The sequence below is a fragment of the Peromyscus maniculatus genome, chromosome 1, assembly GCF_049852395.1.
Source record: "Peromyscus maniculatus bairdii isolate BWxNUB_F1_BW_parent chromosome 1, HU_Pman_BW_mat_3.1, whole genome shotgun sequence".
In the NCBI taxonomy this organism is placed as follows: domain Eukaryota; kingdom Metazoa; phylum Chordata; class Mammalia; order Rodentia; family Cricetidae; genus Peromyscus; species Peromyscus maniculatus.
In genome coordinates this window covers 156,639,849-156,660,517 of record NC_134852.1, presented here as the reverse complement: position 1 = coordinate 156,660,517, position 20,669 = coordinate 156,639,849, and the positions used below count along the sequence as shown (strand labels likewise).

The 20,669-nt window shown below is 54.4% G+C and overlaps 1 protein-coding gene and 1 long non-coding RNA gene across 5 annotated transcripts; one reads left to right on the top strand and one right to left on the bottom strand.

The window, feature by feature from the left end:
- Positions 1–1,479: 1,479 nt before the first annotated feature.
- Positions 1,480–20,583, top strand: LOC102928423 (aldehyde dehydrogenase family 3 member B1). Of its 4 annotated transcripts, XM_076556436.1 has the most exons (11): positions 2,607–2,670; positions 7,500–7,585; positions 8,066–8,228; positions 10,829–10,939; positions 11,037–11,157; positions 11,346–11,431; positions 12,405–12,486; positions 14,407–14,793; positions 15,204–15,370; positions 18,672–18,771; positions 19,992–20,583. In XM_076556436.1, the coding sequence occupies exons 3-11, from the start codon at positions 8,067–8,069 to the stop codon at positions 20,180–20,182; spliced, it is 1,407 nt and encodes a 468-aa protein (XP_076412551.1). In that variant the 5' UTR covers positions 2,607–2,670; positions 7,500–7,585; position 8,066; the 3' UTR covers positions 20,183–20,583. The 4 variants fall into 4 exon arrangements, with proteins under 4 accessions (XP_042114414.1, XP_006980574.1, XP_076412551.1 ...); XM_042258480.2 differs by lacking the exons at positions 2,607–2,670; positions 7,500–7,585 and adding an exon at positions 1,480–1,617; XM_006980512.4 differs by lacking the exon at positions 7,500–7,585 and having other exon boundaries at positions 2,545–2,670.
- LOC143269798 (uncharacterized) lies at positions 2,664–8,069 on the bottom strand. Its single transcript, XR_013046534.1, has 3 exons — positions 7,854–8,069; positions 5,904–6,086; positions 2,664–5,183 (listed from the first exon to the last, which is right to left on the bottom strand). It is a non-coding gene; the product is annotated as an uncharacterized LOC143269798 (long non-coding RNA).
- Positions 20,584–20,669: the final 86 nt, after the last annotated feature.

Genomic DNA, 20,669 nt, shown 5'->3' with positions numbered 1-20,669 from the left:
TCCCAAGTGCTGGAATTAAAGGTGTTCGTCACCACCACTGGGCTTGTTTCAGGTGTATCATCAGGCGCTTTTCGGATGATTCTTTTTTTTTTTTTTAAAGATTTTTTTTTTTAAGATTCATTTATTTATTTTGTATACAGCATATGTGACTACAGATCAGATGAGGGCACCAGATCTCATCACAGATGGCATGTGGTTGCTGGGAATTGAACTCAGGACCTCTGGAAGAGCAGTCAGTGCTCTTAACCTCTGAGCCATCTCTCCAGCCCTTGTGGATGATTCTTGCACTATTCTTTCTGAGCCCGTAACACAGGTAGGGTCAACTCCATTTTACAGGTGAGAACAGAGACCCCCTGAGGGTTACGTGGCTTGGTCAGGTCTTCTTTGCAGGTGAAGGATGAGCACTCTCAGGCCCAGACCACACTCTGCACCCTGTCTATTCCTGTCCCCAAGGGGACTGAGATAAAAACAGGGAGGACTTTTGACTGGTCTCAGCTTTAGGATCCCCGCTCTGCACATGGTCCCCACGACACAACTTACTCTTGATCCCCTTGGCAAGGCGGTGAGTGCCAGGTCCCACTCCACGGGACAGAAGAAAGGGGCAGGACGGTGGGGCGCACTGTCCCGGATCCCCATCCTGGGGAGTGTCCTAGGTTCTGTTCTGCTGTGATCAAACAGTTTAGCAGAGGAAAGGATTTCTTCAGTTCATAATTCCAGATCCCGTCTGTCATGGAGTGAAGTCAAGGCAGGATCAAGACAGGAGCCTGAAGGCAGGGTTTCTCACTGCTTCCCACGGCATCACCGCTGACCAAAGGACTCATTTCGCAGCTGAAGAAGGGCCGCAGGAACCATGGGGGTGCTTACTGGCTCACTTGCTCACAGGCTCAGGCCAGCTAGCTTCCTTAGACAGCCTAGGACCACCTGCCCAGGGAATGGTGCCTCTCATGATGGGCGGGCTAGCCTGTACCAATGAACAATCAAGACAGTCTCCCACAGACATGGACACAGGCGAGTACGATCTAGGCGTTTCTTCAGGTGAGGCTCTCCTCTCAAGTGACTCTAGGCTGTATCATGCTGACAATGATTTAGCTGTGTCCCAGGCCCCTGGACAGGGACTACCACCTCAGGTACCTTATCCTAGAAATTTGGACTTCCTGTGGGCCTCATCTGAAGCTGTTCCTAAATTGAGACAAATATAACCCCTAAACTCGCAGGGAAGTCCCCAACAGCCCACTGGCTAGGAAGGAGGCTCTCAGAATCCAACACCCCTCCTGCTTACTAGGATCTTTCCCACATGAGCCCCTCATTTGCTGTGTGGCCTCAGACCAGTGGCTGACCCTCTCTGGGCCTAGTTTCTGGCTGAGAGCTATAGGCTCAGCGCCAGCTCAGCCCTACATGACAGCCGCTCTGCCTGTGCGTGTGTCTGGCTCAGTTCCAGACAGTAGCACAGCAGGGCTGTCACATGCTGATCCACGTGACAAGCGGCGGCTGGGGGCTCCGTCCCACGCAGAAGACAGGGCCCTCAGTGGCCCCTCGGCCCTACACCTATCCCAGCTAACTGAATCCTGCAGGGCTGGCAGCGGGGCGTGGGCCTGCGGGCCCCTCTTGCCCTCCCAGGTAGGTTGGGGAGCTGGGTGAGGCGGTGAGGAGCATCTCCTAGGTGCAAGGTCGGCACAGAGGCCCTGGCCAGCAGCCTCCAGGCTCGTTCGGGGCACCTGTGGGGAAAGGCTGCATGTGACCCCGGGGCAGAGGTACAGAGGATGTCTCTTTCTCACACACACATCCATGTAACCCAATCGCCAGCCTGTCCGCCCCCAGCAGCTGCTCAGGATCATCCCCCTTTGTGCTGGCTCCCACAGGTGTCCCTGGGGTGGAGCCAGGCTCAGCTCTGCACCTGCAGAGGAGCAGGACCCCAGGGGATCATGATGGCTGTCTGAGGGTGGCAGGCAGAGGGGATGTCTTTGGGGAGAGACACATCCTCAGTTCGTCAAGTCGTAGCCTTGCCGTGCATATCCTATGTGGCCAAGACCCGTCCCCTCACAGGGCCCCAGTTTCTCATTGTAAAATATGAGGTTTGAGGGTGATAAGTTTGTGAGTGGGCTGCAGCTGGAGGTAGATTGGGGGGTCACAGGAAGGCCGAGGCCTGGGACACAGCTGGCAGAGGGCCTAGTCCTGAGACTGTATTTCTGGACTCTGGGTCTGACCTCTTAGCAGACAGGGAAACTGAGACTCAGTGTAGACAAGGCTGGGTGGCAGTGTTCAGCCTTTCTTAATGTTCCAGGCCACTGGGTCCCACTTTCACATTGAAATTCCCCGGCTCTCCTCCTAGGGCCTAGAACATGCCCACCTCAGCCTCCCCCCCCCCCCCCCCCCCCCCCGCCCCACTAACTATCCCACTCAATGCTCAGAACTGCTGTGTGACCCTGAATTAACGCCACCCTTCTCTGGGCCCTGCCTCCTTTTCTGTGGTCTGAGAGAGTCTCTAGGCCGCTACAAGATAGATGTTTTGGTAAAATCCCAGCTCGAAGCTTCCACCAGGCTTGGAGCCAAGGTCAGGCACTAGGCCAGGGTGGCCCCGCCCCAGGGGCAGGCATTGTTGGACCTTGCATAAAGGCGGGGTGCCAGGCTGGCTGGACAGCCAGGAAGAAGGGCAGCTTGGCGAGGCCTCAGGTACTGTATCCCAGGGAGACGGGAGTGGGTCTGCTATTGATCTGTTCTGGCTGGGATCTAGCCTCGCTGCTCTGGGGTGCTGGGCTCCCTGTCTTGTTTGGCAGTGGGTGGCTTCACACACCACACCGGCAGCCTGTGTCTTTCAGGCCTCATCTGCCTGCAGCCTGAGGAGAAAAGGGAAGGAAGATACTCAGGGGGAGGGCTGAAGAGTACAGGGCTCAGCTGGCTTCCTGAGTCTGCGCTGCGCTCCACAGCCCTCCTCCTCCTGGGGGACTCATCCTGTGAGGGGGATGAGGGACACGGGCGCCGCCGCCACAGGAGAGAACATGGCCTCCGACCCCTGGAGGTCTCTTCAGGCACCGTTTCCAAGGCACTAACTACCATGCCAGCCCGGCTAGTTGGGGCGCTCCAAAGATCTTAGGAAAGATTCCTCAGCAACAGACTTTGCCAGAGCCCAGTGAAAGACAGGCAGGCTCCTGCTGTGCCTGGGGAGGGGTCTTGTGGTTCCAAGGACTTCATCTTCTAGCAGCTTATCTATGGGAGGGCAGGCTCAGTCTCCAGGCCCAGGAATGTCTTGGTCCCAGCTCCCTAGGGACCATGGCTAGGAGAAGCTGCTGCCCAAAGCTCTGGGCAGTCTCCTGGAACCCAGGGCCAAAGCCGCACATAGGCCACAAATAGGAGATTAAAGCAGGACCCCCTTCAGGGCCTGGGGGCCTTTGAGCCCGACCTAGCGCCCCCACCTCTGGCAGTCCTGATGGAGGTCTCCAGGCCTTGAGATCACACCTTCATTCACTGCCACCGAGACCCCCGGCTCTCTCAAATCCCACACTGGATTAAGGTGTCCTTGGGCCCTTATCCCGGAGTCCTCCTCCCCCAGCGCCTCTGGCGCCACCTCTCACTAAGTGCTTCTGGGGGCCATGCCTGGACCAAGGCTTTCTAAACCTCTGCCTTTGAGTCTCCCCAGCAACAAGCATGCAGGGGGCACCAAGAGCTGACCATTTTACTAATCAAAAGAATGAGCCAAAGAGGCCAGGAAACCTGTGTGACGTCTTCCAGCCAGTGAACGAGCTGCTGGGATTTGTGTCCAGGTCACGGAGCCCCCTGACCACGGAGGCTTGTGGTGTGGTTGAGGAAACTGAGGCAGGAAGGATGAGGGACTGGGCTGAGCTTTCCTGCACAGGAGCCCAGTGGGGTAGGAGAGAGCAGGCACCGGCCAGAGGGAAAGTCCACCAGCTGGACCCTTCCAAGGGCACAGGACAGGGCCTCTGCATGGCAGCTAACCTCTGGGTGATGGAGTGTGGGCCTCAGTGCTCACGCCTTCCCCCTTCTCTCTAGTTTTCAGGCTTACCCTGCAGCCCTGGACATCCACAGCAAGTGCCCAGGCTAGCCCCGCCTACCATGGTCAGCACCAGTTTGTTTGTGGGCACAGTCTCATGTAGCCCAGGCTGACCCTAAACTCTGACCTTTCTGCCTCCACTTCCCAAGGGACCAAATTCAGTCCCTCCTGCATGCTAGACAAGCACTCTATCAACGAGCTACATCTCCAGCCCCTAGCTAGTAATTTTTAAATTTTTATTTATTTTTATTTGTTTGTTTTAGGGACAGGGTTTCACTGTAGCCCTGGCTGTCCTGGGATTTGCTCTATAGACCAGGTCGGCCTCGAATTCACGGAGTGCTGGGATTAAAGGCGTGCGCCACTACCACCGAGCATTTTTGTATGTTTTTTAGAGCATTTGTTTATGATGTGGGGTGGTGCATGTCCGTGGAGGTCAGAGGACAACTTTATGGAGATGTTCTCTCCTTCCGCCTGTATGTGGGTTCTAGAGAGGAAACTCAGGCCATCCGGCTGGCATAGCAATCTCCTTTACCCCTAAGCCATCTTTCCAGCCCATAATTTTGCTTTTTTGACACAGAGTTTCATGTAGCCTTGGTTCATATGAAATTTGCTAGAACTCATATGCCTTTCTGCTGCTGGGACTGGAGGCATGGCCCACCATGCCAGGCTGATTATTACTTTTAGAGGGATCCCCAGGCCCATGGTCCTACTCAGGCCCCAGGAAAATAGAAATGACATAGAAACTCCCACCCCATTCTCAGGAAGACCCCCTGGCTCACCAGCTGAGCCCTGGGCTTGGACAGGACAGCATGGTGGGGATCGGTGGGAATGATGGGATTGAGGGAAGGAGACCCCAACAGATTGGCTCTTTGTGCTCAGGGGCTCTTCTCTTCCTGTGGTGGGCAAGTATTGTCCTTCTGGTCCTGAATCTGCAGCTCACAAGTGTTGCTTCCTCCCAAGGACTGTCTGTTCCTCTCCCCACTCACTGGTTGCCCTGTTCTCATGCTCCAGGAACGGGGAGACTGAAGCAGGCAGCCTTCTGTGCCTCTGGGCTGAGGTTTTCCACTGTGAAGGAACTGGGTGTCCTCAGGCTGGCTCCTTGTCCTCTCTGTGCCTCTGTTGTGTTAAAAGGAGTCAGGGCAGACATCCTTACATACTTCCTCAGGATGGGATGTACCTGTGGAGGGAGGATGGGGTACAGGAGTTACATAAGAATCCCCTATGTATGTCCACTGTGACTTCCCAGTTCTCTTGTGATGTCTCAGTCTAAGACTCCTGATCCCAGGTGGTAGATGACCTTAGCTCCTCTGCTTAATCAGGTCCAGCCTGGCTTTCTACCCCCTAGTGGGCACACCCTCAGGTTCCCTCCACAGTGACCAACCCTGAGGGGGCATTGTGGGCCAGGTGGGCAGTCCTGCAGGAGAGGTGTGTGTGTGTGTGTACTGCTGCCATAGTGAGTTGGCATCAGTGTTGCTAGGAGCACTTCTAGAATGTTCTGTATAGACCCCACCCACAGAGCTCCCTTGCCCACAAGCCAATGTTTGGTAGCATGCTTTACATTTTTGTGGGCTCTGAAGAGACTCCAGTGAGCAGGGCATTAGGGAGGGAGGGACTGTTGGTGGTGTCATTTTTTCTTTTCTCATGGGGGTGTGTGTTCACATGTGTGGGGGGTCACTGTGTGGGGGATGCACGTGTTTGTATGTATGTGGAAGGAGGCCTAAGGTTGATGTTTGGAACATTTCCCATAGCTTCCCACTTTCATTCTCTTTGAGGTCTCTCAGTCAAACCCAGAGCTTGCCAGTATGAGAAGTCTCACTAGACAGCTTGCTCCAGGGAGTCCTGTCTCTGTTTTCCGAGGCTGGAATTGTGGGGAGCTCACGTGCCCACTGGCACTTACTTGGGCCTGGGAATCTGAACTCTGGTGTTCTCGCTTGCACAGCAAGAGCTTTAACCACAGAATGTCCCTCCAATTCTGCTGGTGACTCATGGGCTGCTGGTCTCCCTGTGCCTTCTGGGGACAACGGCAAATGCTTTGTACAGCAGTCTGCTCAGATCTTCCCAAAAGCCAGGGCTTCACCTCCTGTAACGGCAAGGAAACTGAGGCAGGACAGGAGAGTCTGTGCCCAAGGACTCACAACTAGCAGAAGCAGAGCCCTGAGACACACTGAGGATGGAGATAATGCTCTCTCTGAGTTTCCAGCTTGTCTTTTGGAGCCTGGGCACAGGAGGCCTGGAGGGTCAACACTGGACCCTGGGCACAGCCTCTGGGGGTGGCTTATTGCTCCAGATCACTGCTCTCCACAAAGGCCTCCAGACAGACAGACAGACATGTCAGTGGCAAAGCACTGGTGCCCACCTGGGCCCAGAAGCAGAAGGCAGGGCCTCATCTTCACAAAGCCTGTCAGCTAAGCCAGGCATGGCGCTATGTGCCTATAACCCCAGCACTCAGGAACTGTAAACAGGAGGACCCAGAGTTCAAGACCATCATAGCTACATAGTGTGTGTAAGGAACACCTGTCTCACATTCAACCACGGGGGGAAACACCCGGGGCTAGAGAAATGATTGAGCACATAAAGTCCTGCCACTCGAGCAAGGGGACCAGTGTTCAAATCCCCGGCACCCACACAAATGCTGGTGGGTGTGACAGCTGCCTGGAATTCCATAGCCCAAAGGAGGAGGGAGGAGATCCCCAGAGCAAACTGTCTGGCTGTTTCCCTTCAGTACTTTTTAGTTTATTATGTGTGTGTGTGTGAGTGCACAGTGCTTATAGAGGCCAGAGGTGTCAGATTCCCCTGGAGCTAAAGTCACAGCTGGTTGTGGGCCACCTGATGTGGCTGCTGGGATTTGAACTCAGGTCCTCTGGAAGAGCAGCATGTGCTCTTAACTGCTGAGCTCACATCTCCAGCCCTAGACTGGTCTTAGCTGTGAACTTGGTGTTCGGTTTAGAGATTGACTTAATAATGAAGTAGAGCATGTTTGAGGACCCAGAATTAACCTTGGGCCTGCATGGACATGGGAACACATATACATACATACATTCGTGCATGAACGTCATACACAGAGGCACGTGAAAAAAAATTAAACACAAACAGCAACAAACCCCCACAACTCCAGCAACTATCTTTTTGTCACTGGGAAGTTTGGGGCACTGAGCCCCAAGAAATGAGTTAAATAGACAAAGTGGAGTGGCCTCCTGGTCCCATGGGAGGGGGCAATCGGTAAAGGAGGTAGGTGGAGGGTAACTAGGCATCCTGTGGTATCTGTCAGTACAGAGCCAAGCTGAGCAGGGGACCACCGTGAGAGCACACGAAAGAGCATCGGTGTAGGCGTCAGGTACACTGAGACCCGAAGGCAGACAGCGGAGGAGGAAAGGGTCCCCGACCTGTCCTTGGTACCAGGCCAAGGAGAAAATGCGTCACAGGCTCCTCTGACGAGCCTCGTGTAAACAGGCGTGAGCCCAGGGGAATATCAGGCCCCTTCCCTGTCTTCCAGTCCCGGCTGGTGACTCCCATCACCCCACCTGGCTCTCCTCCGCAGCTGCCACCTTCTCTTGTGGTCCAGCGGGCATCCCTGCTGAGGTGAGCAGGAGGGCCTCTGGGAAGCCCAAGCCATTCTTCCCTTTGCTGAGGGTCTGCCCGAGGTCACCCCAGGCCTCTGAGCTGCCGCCAGCCAGCCTGGCTCCTCGTGCAGTCCCACAAGAGCTGTGGTGGCCGCCGTGGTGGTGTCCCTCCCGTCCATTCTACTCAGGCCAGGCAGGGTGAAGTGCAGCCCCTGGGAGGGCCCTAGAGCAGGAGGGGCCTTGGGTCGGAACTAACTTCACCAAAGCAGCAGAGAGCCCCGGCTCACCTGCCCAGCCTTATCAAGCTCATCCCTTCCGTAGTCCAGCCGGCAGCAGGAGGAGGAGTGCCTGTTGTGTCTGGCTGGGTCCCTGAAGGACCGTCTCAAAGGCCACTCTTGCCACCCATGGAGTTGTCCAAGGGAGGCCCTGGGTGGGCAGGGGCTGGGGACTGTGGCAAAGGTGAGGGCAGCCGCCCGATTCACACTGCGCTGTCCTGCAGGATGGACTCATTCGAGGACAGGTTGCGGCAGCTGCGGGAGGCCTTCAACACGGGGCGCACGCGGCCGGCTGAGTTCCGGGCTGCGCAGCTGCAAGGCCTGAGCCGCTTCCTTCGGGACAACAAACAGCAGCTGCAGGAGGCGCTGGCCCAGGACCTGCGCAAGGTGCGTGGAGCAGGGACAGTGGGGGAGGGGTGTGTGTGTCCCCCCATCCCCCCCCAGGTCAGCAAGGGTGGTACAGCTGGGACAAGGGACACAGCTCAGCCACATCCTCCAGGAAGAGGAGTTGAAAGCCCATGGGACCCCAACTCCTTTCATGAGCCACGGGTGACTGTTGGCCCCCATCCCTGTGTCCCCCATCTACGCTGCAGCTATTTATGGAAAACTTGGTATGTGCTTGGTACGGGTGCCAGGATAGGCTCCGGGAACACACAGAGAGCAAAGTCCCAGTGTCTACAGAGCTGACCTCTGCCGGGGGAAAGGGTGGTGACAATGTGACAGCAAATCCACCCTGTGCGTGTGGCCTGGTAACATGTGAGGTGCAGACATTCCAGTGTTAAGTCGGGGGCTGGATGGTGATGCTGGTTGCTATGTGGGGCCAACGAAGGTTCTTCTGAGAAGGGGGCCTCAGAACAGAGTCAGAAAACAGGAGGAGGAAAGAGCTGCATGGACGTTGGAGGGAGTGGCCCGGCAGCATATGCAAAGGTCCTGAGGCTTGAAGAGCTTAGTGTGTCTGCAGTTGAGGACCTGCAGAGCCCAAAGCAGCTGGAGAGAGAGACAGAGAGACAGAGAGATATGGAAGAGAAGGCCTGAGGAAGTGGGCCACGCCCTGGACGACTTTGGTCTCACTTGGCACTGTGGACATTACAGTCTCTATATCTTGGAGGTTCTGGGGTTCCCTCCCAATTCCAGCAGCAGCCATACAGGGTCCCCCAGTCCCTCCAAGGGACTGACCCAGTGAGTTCCTCTTCACTTTATCCCCTGCTGTTACCCTAGAGACTGCCCCAGTCTGATGGGCTCTCTTGGGACTGACTCCTACAGCTTCTCACCAGCCGCGCCCAGCACCCAGGAGACCCGACCTTTCCCCCTTCAGCTCAGGTTCCACCTCTGCTTTCTTATCCGACTCCAGAAACCTGGACCTTACAAAGGAGGCAGCGGCCCAGAAAATTCAGCCTGGTGCCTCCCTCTAATCCGGCCAGACTACTCAGGTCTCCACCCTCGGCAGGTGGCATCTGCCCAGTGCTGTGGTCATTCTCTCCTCCGACCCCTAGCACTCCTCCTGCTGGACAGTCACAGCCAGTTGTCCCCAGAGGAGGGTTCGGAGAAGGCAGTTTCTTGCCCAGAAACACACAGCCAGGAAAAGCAGGGCCTGAGGAAGAATCTCACTCAAAGTACCCTGCTCTCCTGAGGTCACTGTGCCCACTGTGTGCATCCCCCCCCCCATACCTCGATAGGGTTCTCAGGAGCTGCCAGGCTTGCCGTGAGCTGTGTGTGGCTGAAAGTTGCCTGAACCAGGCTCGGCTACTAGGAAGCAGTGGGGTTGAGTGGCACAGAACACCCACCTGGCTTTGCATGGCACATCCCCTTATATTGCATGACATATCCCCTTATATTGCATGGCATATCCCCTTATATTGCATGCATATCCCCTTATATTGCATGACATATCCCCTTATATTGCATGGCACATCCCCTTATATTGCATGGCACATCCCCTTGTATTGCATGCACATCCCCTTATATTGCATGCACATCCCCTTATATTGCATGACATATCCCCTTATATTGCATGGCACATCTCCTTATATTGCATGCACATCCCCTTATACTGCATGGCACATCCCCTTATATTGCATGGTACATCCCCTTATACTGCATGGCACATCCTCTTATATTGCATGGTACATCCCCTTATACTGCATGGCACATCCCCTTATATTGCATGGTACATCCCCTTATACTGCATGGCACATCCCCTTATATTGCATGGTACATCCCTTGTGTGGTCTTCCTGGCACTCTGCATCACCTCTGCAGGCCTCCATCTTCTGCTGTTACCCAGGAGAGCTTGAATTTCAATGGTCACAATCCAGCCTGGCTCTGGCATCCTGGACCCTGAAGTCTGGACCCCTCCTGGAGTTTGGATTAGAGCACACAGCTTGCAGAAGTCAGAAGCATGGTCCTTTTTTTGTTTGTTTGGTTGGTTTGGGTTTGAAATAGGTTCTCAAACTTATTATGAAGCTGAGAATGACCTTGAACTCTTGGTCCTCCTGCTTCTGCCTCCTCCGTGCTAGGTGTATGCCATCATGCCCAGTTTATGTGTGGCTGGGAATGGATCCCAGAGTTTTGTATATGCTAGGCAATCTCTCTATGGTTGAGTCACATCCCCAGCCCTGGGTCCCATTGATTTTTGTCTTCTTACTTCTCCCCTGGGCACTTGGTACTGTCCACCTGGGCTGTGGGAAATGAAACCACTGACCGAGGAGAATCATGCCTTATTCCCTCTGTACTCCCTGCTAAGCAGAAGCAGAGCAAGCCTCGGCCAGCCACAGGGCCTTTGCACCTACTAGGATCGCTTCTATATTCTGACTCCACTACATTCTGCCTCCAGGTGCCCAGGGCTCCCTGGAGTGGGTGAATGAATGAATGAATGAATGAATGGATAAAGAGATGCAGGACCTTTGGGAAGTATTTTCCCCACACTCCAGCTATTTGCTGCTTTGGGGTTCCCTAGGACTCAGCCCTGACCCTCATTCCTTTCTGTAGTCAGCCTTTGAGTCGGAAGTATCTGAGATTGCCATCAGCCAGGCTGAGGTGGACCTGGCCCTCAGGAACCTGCGATCGTGGATGAAGGATGAGAAAGTGTCCAAGAATCTGGTAAGTTGGGGAGGAGTCAGGGTGGCAGTTGGGGTTTGGGAACTGTTTGCTCCCACAGTGGGGCTCCACAGAGCCTCACAGCTCACCCCTGGCCCAGGCCACACAGCTGGACTCAGCCTTCATCCGGAAGGAGCCCTTCGGCCTGGTGCTCATCATTGTGCCCTGGAATTACCCCTTGAACCTGACCCTTGTGCCGCTGGTGGGGGCCATTGCTGCAGGTGAGACCTCCACCTTCCCACAATCCTACTCACTGGAAAACACAGGGCTACCTAGGAAACCAGAAAAGGAAGACAGGGGAGCTGGCAGGGTCTATCCATCACTTCTGACTCTTCATCTGAGAGTTCGTGTGGCCAGCATGCACCCTGCACGGCTGCCTCTCCTAGCATTCCCTCTGTGCTGACTGCAGGGAACTGCGTGGTACTCAAGCCCTCGGAGACCAGCAAGGCCATTGAGAAGATCCTGGCTGAGGTCCTGCCCCGCTATCTGGACCAGGTAAGAGGGATAGTCGAGGCCTAGGGCTGGGCAGCTCCGGTGGGGGTAAGGAGGGGACATGGCCCAACCTCAGGAGGGCCTTCAGTGTGGGGGAGTGTATTTGAGGGTGTGTGTGTGTGTGTGTGTGGAGACCAGAGCTCAACCCCTGGTGGTTCTTGGAAATGTTCACCCTATGTTTTGAGGCAAGGTCTCTCACTGGTTCCTGGGACTGGAGAATTTGGCTAGACTAGTTGACCAGGGATTCTCTGGGATCTGTCCTTCTCCACTGCCCAGTGCTGGAATTAGAGGTGCCTGCCCTCACACGCAGCTCTTCAGTGGGTCCTCAGGATCGAACTCAGGGCCTCAAGCTTGCACAGCAAACACTCTCACTACTGAGTCACCTCTCTAGTCTTCGTCTCAAATTCTATTTTTTTTTTCAAAATTTATTTGTTATGTATACAGTGCACATATCCCTGCAGGCCAGAAGAGGGCACCAGATCTCATTACAGATGGTTGTGAGCCACCATGTGGTTGCTGGGAATTGAACTCAGGACCTTTGGAAGAGCAACCAGTGCTCTTAACCTCTGAACTATCTCTCCAGCCCCCATCTCTTCCATTTTTTTTTAACAGGGCCTCACTCTGTAGCCAAGGCTAGCCTCAAACTCATTGTGATCCTCCTGTCTTGGCTTCCTGAGAGCTGAATTACAAGAATGAGTTGCTATGCTTGGCTAGGGATACTCTTCTGAGTTGCATGGCCTTGGCTACATCACTGCCCCTCCCCTTCGGTTTCTAGGATGTAGCCAGGGAAGTCTGTGCCCTGGGGTCCCATGACTGGCCCTGGCTTCATTCTTCCCTAAGACCGCAGTGTTCAGCCCCCTGGATGTTCTCAGGAAAGATCATCGAAGCCTGGGTGAAGCAAGATGGGTGGGCTCCATGCAGGCTGGACCACCCCTAAACTCGGAAGATGGGTCTGAGGACCTTTCTTTCCCCACAGAGCTGCTTTGCCGTGGTGCTGGGTGGGCCTCAGGAGACCTCGCAGCTGCTGGAACACAGGTTCGACCACATCTTCTTTACAGGTGAGGTTCAGGGGTGGCTCTAGCCTCCAGACCCTTAGCGAAGACAGACTCCCATGTCCATAACCACCAACCACCTCCCCACCTCAACCCCGAGTCAAAAGTCCACCCATTCCAAGCTCCTGCTGCACCAGACCCTGACAGCAGACCCCATGACCTCCCGACAGCCCCGACAGCAGGCCCTGTGATCTCCTTTCAGCCCTGACAGGTAAGAGGCTGCCTTGGGGTGCTGAAGGGCAGCAGAACCCGACCCAGGGTTGCCCAGCTGGCCAGGACAGGATTTGCACCCAAGCTCTTAGTGAGACTAGCTCCCAGAGGTCACCTGCCATTTGCTACCATGTCCCAGATCCCAGGCGTCTGCTTCAAGGGATCAGGATGAAGTTCCTGGACGATAAAAATGGTAGAGGTAGTGGGCAGTGCCCAAGTGGGCCTGAGCCTAAGCTGGCTGGCTCAACTTGCAGGTGGTTAGAACAGGCCAGAGCTGGGCTTTGGACTTTTCTCTAGACCTTGCCTCAAGCCTAGGAAAGGCCCAGCTAGGGACAGGGAAGGCTGCTGAAGCAAAGGTAGATTGGTCTTCCAATCTTGTGGGGAAAAGGGAGGCAGGGGAGTGCCATCAAAGACACCTCTACACCCTCAGCCCTGGTGGCACTTAGGTTAGGGTCTCAGGGCCAGGTGCAGAGGTAAGGCCAAGGCCAGCTTTCAAGTCAGGTCCCAACAGACCTGACGGGGATCTCACTGCTGGGTGCCATGACTAATCTAGCCTGTTCTCATCTGAGGCAATTCAAAGCACAGGTCTGTACAGAAGACAAGGTCCTTTATCACAGCATATGGTCCATAGGAAGTGTTCATCACTCATCCTCCCGAGACCAGGGCATCTTTGTTGAGTGCACAGACTGTATGTCAGAGGCTGCATGTTTGGGATCCCGCGCCGCCCCCCGCCCCCAGACAGGGGTTCTTTGTGCAGCCCTGGCTGTCTTGGAACTTGCTCTGTACACCAGACTGGCCTCAAACTCACAGAGATCTGTCTGCCCCTGCCTCCTGAGTGCTGGGATTCTGGAGTCTTTTATCTGTGTTTGAGGTGCTGGGAATCAACCCCAGACCTCATACATGCCAGGCAAGTGCTCTACCACTGAGCCATACTCTCAGCCCTTGGATGCTGCTCTTGTTTGGGTTTGTCTTATTTTTTTCCAAACAAGATCTCATGTAACCCAAGCTGGCCTCAAACTCACTACGTAGCTGAGGGTGACCCTCAACTCCTGACACTTTTGCCTCTACCTCCTGAGTGCAGGAAGTATGGGAGTGTACCACCATGGCTGGATCAGCCACTGTTTGAGATAGGATCTTACAGTGTAGCGCAGGCTGGCATTGAACTTGAGGCAATCTTCTACCTCAGCTTTCTGAGCACTGAGAGCACAGGCGAGTGTCCCTGTCGCCAAAGTGCCTCTGCGGTGTTTGAGCTGAGGCGAGCAGAGAGTAAACAAGGAATGGAAGAGCTATGGTGTGGCAGGCAAGGGCTGGGACAACCTGGGGGATGAGTAGATGGCAGAGGGAGAGGGGGAGTGAGGAGGAGCCTGTAGACCAGGAACTCGGGGAAGGAGTTTGTGAGAGAGAGGAGGGACTGAGCATCAGGCAGGCGGAGCTGGACTATGGCCTTAGAGGACAAGGCAGAGGACATCAGAGGTTTCAGGAGCCGGAGAGGTGGCTAACACTGTGACAGGCTGGAGCATAAGCTGCAAGGTGGGCCAGGGACAGAAGTGAATACAGCCAGGAGCTGAGGGGCTACATTGGAGGGGGTCACGGAGTCCGACTCACTGCTGGGAGTGTAGGATAAATTCTTTTCGAGTCCCTGTGTAGGGACACAGATAAGGCCACCCACTTACCAGTTCACTAATGAGTCACTCTAGGCCCTTCCCATGTACCCAGGGAACGCTTATGTAGGCAAGATCGTGATGGCCGCTGCTGCCAAACACCTGACGCCCATCACCCTGGAGCTGGGGGGTAAGAACCCCTGCTATGTGGATGACGACTGTGACCCCCAGAATGTAGCCAACCGTGTGGCCTGGTTCCGCTGCTTCAATGCTGGCCAGACCTGTGTGGCCCCCGATTACATCCTGTGTAGCCAGGAGATGCAGGAGCGGCTGGTGCCGGCCCTGCAGAACGCCATCACACGTTTCTACGGAGACAACCCACAGACCTCCCCCAGCCTGGGCAGAATCATCAACCAGAAACATTTCAAGCGTCTCCAGGGACTGCTGGGCTGTGGCCGCGTGGCCATTGGTGGCCAGAGCGATGAAAGCGATCTCTACATTGGTGAGTCTCCCCCTTCCTAACCTGGGCTTTTCAGACCTTTCCAAGCTGGAGGGGCCCACGCTGGACTGCAAGTCTCAGCCTATGTCTGACTAACTCCTCTGTCTCACCTCTGGAGCCTGGCTTGAGTACACAGCTCTGGGACCCAGTTCCACAGCCTCACACCACCGTGACTCTGAGCCTCTGACTCCTCAGGACTCACTGACCTATGACCCCACTCTAGAGGTTCAGAGTATGGCTTGAACTTCTGTTGTAGCTTTTGTTGTTCTGTGGGACTCCAGACCCCAAGCCTGAGGTCCCAGGAAGTCAGACCCCAGGACTGCTCTGTGTGGGGCACAGGCTGTCCTTATCGGAGCCCTCGCTCTGGACACGTCTTGCCTATGAGTGAGGCTGAGTTCCCCTTTGTATTGCAGCACCCACCGTGTTAGTGGACGTGCAGGAGACGGAGCCTGTGATGCAGGAGGAGATCTTCGGGCCCATCCTGCCTATGGTGACTGTGAGGAGCCTGGACGAGGCCATCGACTTCATCAACCGGCGCGAGAAGCCGCTGGCACTGTATGCCTTCTCGAAGAGAAGCCAGGTAGGGTGGGATACAAGCAGTGGGCTGTGGGAGGGTGGCCACAGAGCAGGACTTCATGCGTGGCGGCCTCCTGGCTTTGTCCCTGACCTCTCTCCTGGAAGTCAACCCTACCTGGGCCAAACTCTCCTGGATGACATCACACCTGGTCAAACAAGTTTTTGAGATGGGGGTCTCATGTAGCCTAGGCTAGCCTCAAACTATGCAGTCCAGGATTGAACCTGATCCTCCTGACTCCACCTCCTGAGTGTTAGGATTATAAATGTGTTAATGACACCTGGTTATATTTGATTCTGGGGAATCAAACCCAATGCTTCCTGCACACTAGACAAAATCTACCAAACTGGGTTGGAGAGATGGCTCAGTGGTTAAGAGCACGTTGCTCATGTAGAGGACCCAGGTTTGGTTCCCAGTGATCCATAACTCCAGTTCCAGGGGATCTGATGTCCTTTTCTCACTTCCTCAAGCACCAGGCACATACGTGGTACACATACATGCATGCAGGCAAAACATACACATAAAATAAATAAGTCTTCAAAGATACAAACAAACAAACAAATAAGGGGGCTGGTGAGATAGCTCAGCCAGTAAAGATGCCCCATCTCTAAGAATCCTGTGGTAGAAGAACAGACTCCCACAAGTTTTTCTCCGACAAAATCTTCACATGAGCTGAGACTAGTACACACAAACACACAATAAATAAAATGTAATAATTAAAAACAAAAAACCTGCCCGGGGCGGTGGTGGCACACACCTTTAATCCCAGCACTCGGGAGGAGGGGCAGACGGATCTCTGTGAGTTCGAAGCCATTCAGGTCTATAAAGTGAGTTCCTGGTCAGGCACCAAAACTACACAGAGAAACCCTGTCTCGAAAAAACATAAATTTAAAAAACAAAAAACAAAACAAAACAAATCCTACCAAATGGGGCTGGAGAGATGGCTCAGTGGTTAAGAGCTTTTCCAGAGGACCTGAGTTCAATTCCCAGCAACCACAACTGTCTATAACTCCAGTTCCAGGGGATCCGAAACCCTCACACAAAGTGTGTTTTCAGGTGTGCATGTCACGGCATTTGTGTGACAAAACACCAGTACACATTAAATAAATAAACCTTTTAAAAAAAAACCTACCAAATAAGTTTCATACTCAGCTATCACCATTTTTTCATTGAAACACACTTTTTATTCTAGAATAACTTTAAATATACAAAAGACACAAAGGCAGTAGACTCCCTGTGCACGCCACAACCAGTTCCCCCATGAAGGACTCTGGCACGTGCCACAACCAGGCAAGTACAGCAGGCATCGCCATAGCTGCCCTCCATCCATGCGTCTGCACTCTGATCAGCCCGGAGTCCCGGCAGCTCTCCGCTATGTCCCCATTTTCCTGATTTCTCACTACTCTGTAACAGGGGATGGGATTTCTAGAGAGAATGACTCTGGTTACCGCAGAGCCACATGTATCTAGGAAGTTAAAGGTCACTTGGGAAGACTGTGTCTGTTAGAAGGCTCTGCTCAGAGCTCTTCTGTCCTGTCTCGAGTATCTGAGCGAGCCTCTGTGCTGGCCCCGAAGGGAGGCAGTGTGCTGGAGCCCTCTCTGTGGAGGGGTGGCTACCATGTTACTGGAGAAATGTTTTGATCCAGGGGAAAGACTTGTCCCCTGTGCCGTTTAATTCAATTAGAATGAGGCTTGTGCATGGTTTTGGCTTAACACTTTTTATCACATTTTTATGTATCTGTGTGAACATGTAGAGGTCAGAGGACAACTTGCAGGAGTCGGCTCTCTCCTTCCACCTTGTGGGTCCTGGGAATCAATCTTAGGTCTTTAGGCTTGGTAGCAAGTCCCTTTATCCACTGAACCATGTTGCTGGTCCCAGCCTTAAAAGCATTTGTTTTTCTTTTTTTTTCTTTTTTTGGTTTTTCGAGATGGGGTTTCTCTGTGTAGCTTTGGCGCCTGTCCTGGCTCTCACTCTGTAGCCCAGGCTGGCCTCGAACTCACCGAGATCAGACTGGCTCTGCCTCCCAAGTGCTGGGATTAAAGGCGTGCGCCACCACCTTCCGGCTAAAAGCATTTTTTAAACATCTGTTTATTGCGTGTGTCTTCAGGTATGCACGGCACGGCATTTGTGTGAGAGTCTGTTGGCAATGGGAGGGAGTCCGATCTCTCCTTCCACCATGTGTATTTCAAAGTCAGTTTGTCAGGCCTGGCAGCAAGTGCCTATACCCACTGAGCCATCTCGTCAGCCCTGTTTTTGAGGCAGGGTCTCAAACAGCTCAGGCTAGCCTGAGGATTACCTTGAACTCCGGGCCCTACTCCGCCACTGCCGCCCTGGGTGTAATTACAGGCAACACTACCATACCTGACGCTGGGTTTAACTACCCAGGTCGCCATTCTGTCCTGGCCGCTTCCTCTGTGACCACGTCCCCCATTGCTCCCCGTGAGTGGGGGCTCTGCTGGGACCACCTCAGCCCTTCCTCTGTGGAACCTTTGGAAAACACAACACAAGCCAGGTGCTGGCGGCGCACGCCTTCCATCCCAGTGCTCGAGGCAGAGGCAGGTGGATCTCTGAGTTCAAGGCCAGCCTGGTCGACAGAGCGAGTTCCAGGACAGCCAGGGCTACACAGAGAAACAAATGTCTTGAAAAATAACAACAACAACAACAACAACAAAGAAATCACATCACAGCCCTTTTGGCAGTGAGGCCAACTGTCCCTCAAAGTCTCTTGAACCCAGCACTGGTCCTAAGCCAGGATGTCTTCCAGCCTGCTCATCCTCTGGTGTGACCGTGGTTCTTGGCAGCCTCAGGCTGAGGCAATGCTGCTCCCTGGTGGGATCCACTTCACCAGACAAGGCCCATCTGAGAGGCGTCCTCACCGGACAGCATTCCATTAAGTAGAGCAAATCCATCTCCCCTCCCTCCAGCCGGCTCAGACCCGCAGGCCGCAGGCCCTTTCAGGAAGTCAGGCAAGGCCAGTCTTAGGCTGCTGAGTCCAAACCTGGCCTTGGCTTCCCAAACTCTCCCCACAAAGGCCCTCCCTCCCCTCTCCCTACTCTCCTGAAAGCTGTCACACAAGACTCAGCAGTCACCTCATGTGCCACTCTGCCTTTCCTAGGTGACACCAGGTCTCATGACTTCTCCTTGGGTTTATGTCGCAAGCCCCTGCCAAGGCCACACACATACACACAGAGAACATGTCCCTAGGGTGGAGTTTGTGAGTCTGGTCCATTGGGCCTATCTTGGACCTCAGACCCTTCCTGAAACAAGGTACAACCAGATGTTTTACAAGTTCCTCTTTCTCCCCCAGGTGATTAAACAGGTCCTGGCGCGGACCAGCAGCGGGGGCTTCTGCGGGAACGATGGCTTCATGCACATGACCCTGTCCAGCCTTCCTTTTGGAGGAGTGGGTAGGTGGCTGCAGAGCTCTGCCCTCCTGCTGCTCCACGGCTGCATCCACACCCTGCTGCTCGAGCATGCTAACTGCAGAACATGCAGCCCACTCCCAGAGCAGCGGACACGGGAGGAAGCCCCTCTCCACAGTCCGTGTCCATCTAGCCTGCCCCCCACCTCCCTACAGCTGTGGGGGACCTTCCAGGTGTGCTTGCACTTAAGCATGTGGGTGAGAACCCAGAGAGATCATTTTGGTAGGTTTTGTAAAAAGATACTAGTTGCCTCCAGTCACGAGCTTCTTGACTTTTTCCCAGTCTTTTGCCATTCATCCTGGTGCCTTCAACTCCACGGTAGGGTCAGGTGACGCTCCTTCAGCCTTCCCAGGTCCCCGCAAATCCAGCTCTGCACATCTCTGCTTCCAGGAGGCCTGGGATGCGGAGATGTCCCACGCCACACACAACTGCAAACTTCACAGCTATATCCCAGCAAGCCCCACAGGCACGTGACCCAGGCAGCCCCTTCGTCTTGGAGCCTGCTTCCTCATTGAAAGCATTCTGGTCCTTCCACCTGGTCATACTCAGTATGGGAGTGACAGCATGGTCTGTCCTGTCCTGGTCTTGACCTGGAGCCCTGCTCCTATTCCCCTCTCTTAGTCTGCTGTGGCAGTTACTGAGGTTGGCCTTGACAAGTCACTTGCCTTCAAGGCTGAGTTGTCCCCAAGCCTGAGTCCCCCACCCCTCTTTTTTCCCCCACCCATCCTCTGTCTGTCTGATTCCACTTTCCTCTGGCTTCACTCAGTCCAACAAGCCATCTCCATTACTCCCAGGTCATGCTGCCTGGACTTTCTGGGCTGAGTCCTTCTCCCTTCCTAGACACTAGAAAACACACAGGTTTGAAGATGTCTACCACAGCCCTAGGAGGAGGGTGCCACTGTCACAGTCACTTGCCCTAAGTGACATACCTGTTTAGGACAGAGCTGGGATTCAACTTTGGGTAGCCTGGCTGGAGAATTCATGCCCTTGACCTCAGTTTGCCTGTCCCACAGGAAAACCTGGCATACTGGTCTGGCGGCAGGTTCAAGGCTCCGCCTTTTTCTATCCATAATGTCTTGCGATGAGCTCAATGAACAAATAGGGAAAGAGAGGCTCAGACAGCCCACTTGTCAGAGCAAAGTCTATGTGATGTCCCCTCAGTTGGCCACCAAGGACCTAAACCCTGTGTTCCATGCTGCCCACAGGATCGAGCGGGATGGGCAGGTACCACGGCAAGTTCTCCTTCGACACCTTTTCCAACCAGCGAGCCTGTCTGCTGCGCAGCCCCAGGATGGAGAAGATCAACGACCTTCGTTACCCACCCTACTCGAGGCGAAACCTCAGGGTGCTCCTGGTGGCCATGGAGGAGAGAAGCTGCAGCTGCACACTGCTGTGAGGGGAACAGGGGCCACAGGAGCCCTCCCTGGGACACAGCCGCTGAGGAAATGGCCTGCTGGGGCCCAGGCCACAGGGCAGGGTGCTCAGCCCTCCTCCTCCTGGGGCTTCCCTTTTTGGGCCTTTGACTGTTCTGACTGGTATAGGCTGAGGGTGGGAATGTGAGAAGAGGCGCTGTGACCTCTCTCCTGCAGTGCTAGCCATGGAATCAGGGAGAAAACAGGCACTTCTGAACTACCCACCTTCCTGTGGATAGTGTTTGAGGGAACCAGTGGTATCTGGCACAGGCCAATCCTGTGATGAGACGTGTCTGGGGCCTCTGGGCCTCGGTTTTCTAGCTGTATGAGGTTGAATTAACGACCTGTGGTCGCTGGAGTATTAAAGCAGGAGGGATGACCCCAAGCCACGGGTGTCTTGTCTCTTTTTGGAGCGAGGTGTTGCCACCCTGTTAAAGGCTAAGATCCCTCCCTCAACGACTCCTTGCCCAT

Coding starts and splice junctions, on each gene's coding strand:
- LOC102928423 (XM_042258480.2), top strand. CDS start 8,067: ATGGACTCATTCGAGGACAGGTTGCGGCAGCTGCGGGAGGCCTTCAAC. Junction 10,940..11,036: donor AGAAAGTGTCCAAGAATCTG/GTAAGTTGGGGA, acceptor CCCCTGGCCCAG/GCCACACAGCTGGACTCAGC. Junction 14,794..15,203: donor TGAAAGCGATCTCTACATTG/GTGAGTCTCCCC, acceptor TTTGTATTGCAG/CACCCACCGTGTTAGTGGAC.